Source organism: Cariama cristata, unplaced genomic scaffold, assembly GCF_000690535.1.
Source record: "Cariama cristata isolate BGI_N322 unplaced genomic scaffold, ASM69053v1 scaffold21415, whole genome shotgun sequence".
Lineage (NCBI taxonomy): Eukaryota > Metazoa > Chordata > Aves > Cariamiformes > Cariamidae > Cariama > Cariama cristata.
Window position 1 is genome coordinate 12,753 of NW_009616059.1, and position 2,688 is coordinate 15,440.

The window sequence follows — 2,688 nt, forward strand, 5'->3', positions numbered from 1 at the left end:
AGCAGGAACTTCTCACAGGCTTCAAAGGTGGCACAGAAGTTGGAGGACAGTCCCGCCACGTTGGTGGTGACGTAGTTGAGGTACCCCGGCGTAGCCTGGTTGTAGTAAGCCACCTGCGAGGCGCAGGAGATGGTTAGTAGGGGCATGTGCGGAGCGGGGAGCCTCCCTGATGGGGTGCGGGCGGCACGGCCCCATGGCATGGCAACAGCATCCCACCTTGCTCGTGTCTTCTGACTCCGGCCAAATGCAGAAACCAGAGCAAAGCGTCTCCCCCCGCGTGAAGTTGGCGCTGGCGGGGTGGGTGGGCAGTGTCACCGACCGAAAGGCCACCACGTAGGGGTCCCTGGGGAGGAGAGAGCCTGGTGAGCTGGCGCAGCCTGGCTGGTGGGGAGCAGAGAGTTGGGGGCCAGGGACAGTTACCCCTTGCTGCAGGGTTTCCCTCGGGATGCCAGGATGACAAAGTCCTGTGGCTTGTTCTCACAGCTGAGCGTCTGGCTCACGACGTGGTAGATCATGTCATCGTCATCTACTTGCTGGACGAGCTCTGCGCTCCTGTAAGGAAGGAGGGGATCAGTCAGAGAAACCCCACTGTGGCCCGCAAGTCTGGGGGCTTACACATTTACAGCTCACCACCACACCCAAAATATTTTGGAGGACCCAAAATAGATGTTTTCTGCAGCATCAGCCCAGGTGAAGCTGGGATGGGAACGCGCGGTGAAAGGTCTCCAACAGCGATCATGGCTCAGGGACAACACACTTGCTCCCAGGAAAGCCCAAAGGGACGTTCATCAACAAGCCTTAAATTTCAGGATGTGATTTTTGGAAAGGGCCGGGTGTCCTCAGGAAGCCCCGCAGCACTCACGCGTAGTGCCGGTCCCACTCGTGCCGGCGCCGCAGGTCGGAGAGCAGGGAGAAGGCTCGGCTGGCGGCAATGTGGACCGACATCTCGATGCGGAAGGAGAGGAACTTGTCCTCCTCCAGCGTGTACATCCGCACCTTGGGGAGCACAGGGCACGGGCTGGGACGCGTTCGCCACCACCGAGCCCCCCCGGGTTGCCCACGCTTTGGGGATCAAGAAGCAGCTTGGTGGGAAAGGGCAGGGTTTAGTACCTTTTCCTTTTCTCTGGCGAGTACCCAGTTCGCTTTGGCTACGAGCATCTTCAGCGCAGAGACGTTGTTGTAGCTCAGATAAACCTGGGGCAGGGGCAGCAGGTCAGGGGCAGGAAGGGGGGCAGGAGGCAGCGACTCCCGCGGGGCAGCACCCTACCTTGTTGCTTTGGTCCCAGGGCACGGAGAGCGGCACCTCGGTCTGTTTGCAGGAGACGATGTATTTTCTGCAGGAAAGGAACAGTTTCCCTTATTGTGGGACACAAAGCACCCACAGACTGTCCCTGTACCCCAGTGCTGAGCCTCTCCCTCCTCCCTTCTCCATCCCTGCATCCCACTTGCTTTTTCTGCTCACCGGTCCAGCCGAATTTTTTTCCTAGCGCTGGCTTCTCTGTACCTCCTCTCTCCATCCTGATAAACGGGAAAAGTACATTAGGTTAATAGGAAAAGGAGGGGGGGAAAAACCAAAACAAATAGATTTTTTTGGGGGGTGGGCAAAACGTTCAGCAGTGAAAAACCCTTGCACTAGCCGGCTGCCACCCCAGCTATGCTGGCAGGGGTGACTGGTGATTAACCGTGACCTATATTGGCATTGCCACCACGCTGTGATCAAGCGCCAGGCACTGGCACATTAGGAAAAAAACCCTTGCTGTAGCTGCAGGGCTGCAAACAGCCACTGAAACACAAATCACGTCCCCTAGCACGTGCAAATGTCCGCTCCCAGGGAAATAACAACCCAAAAAAAAAAGCAGCTCATTTCGAAGAAATCACTAGCGTGGTATTTTAAAGTAGGCGGAGAGAAGGTTTTCAGGGAGCCCAGCTCTTGCCATGAGATGCTCTCCGGCAGGGTAGGAGAAGAGTCCTAGTTTTAAGGCATCAAAAAAATCAGGTAGGTGGGCACGGACCAGCCAAGGGGAAGGCGACGCCATCGCTCGCTCGCGCTACCGTGTACCCCGAGACGTGCAGGCGTTTGCTTCGCTGCCATGCTCACGTGATAGATTTTCTTAAATATTTGGATCCGAGCAAATTATGGATTAGGATGCTTTAAAAGGTGAAAACAACCTAAGAGGTTTGCATTCTTTCCCCTAAATTACAGAAAAGATGAGCTCAAGCTTGCAGGCACTATTCTGTTGAGTCTTGCATGGCTAATAAGTCTCCATCTCTACACGGGCAAGTGGTTTATTTTATTATTAGTTATACCGAGCAATCAATTTAATTCACTTGCTATCTAGCAATTTCATTTCATCATCATCAAATTGCATTTGTTTTGCTCTGAATCCGAGAGCCTTTCAGGGCTAAGCAGGATTCCCGGGGGTCCCACGCCCCCGCAGCGGGGAGAAGCCAGCCCTGCCCGTCCTTACCCCCGGCTCGGGTGCCACCATCGGCAGGGTGCGGGGCCGGCCCTCCTGGTCCAGCACCACGAAGGTCATGAAGGCGCTGTTGATGTGCCTTCGGCTGATGGACATCTCCTGGCCGTACGCCTCGGCGCAGACCCCCACTTCCATGCTGGGGAGGGGGGGAGTGGAGAAGAAGGGGTGAGGGTGCGGAGAGCCATCGGGAAGGTGGGATGGGGACCCCCTC

General features: G+C 56.1%; 1 protein-coding gene across 1 annotated transcript in view; it reads right to left on the bottom strand.

The window, feature by feature from the left end:
* Positions 1-2,613, bottom strand: part of ACOT11 (acyl-CoA thioesterase 11) — a gene marked incomplete at its 5' end in the record, with an annotated part of 3,988 nt that extends 1,375 nt beyond the window's left edge. The window contains 8 exons of the mRNA XM_009700054.1: positions 1-113; positions 217-343; positions 421-552; positions 863-996; positions 1,111-1,194; positions 1,268-1,334; positions 1,463-1,518; positions 2,469-2,613. Of these exons, the coding sequence (XP_009698356.1) occupies positions 1-113; positions 217-343; positions 421-552; positions 863-996; positions 1,111-1,194; positions 1,268-1,334; positions 1,463-1,518; positions 2,469-2,613 (858 nt within the window). The remainder of the gene's footprint in view (positions 114-216; positions 344-420; positions 553-862; positions 997-1,110; positions 1,195-1,267; positions 1,335-1,462; positions 1,519-2,468) is intronic.
* Positions 2,614-2,688: the final 75 nt, after the last annotated feature.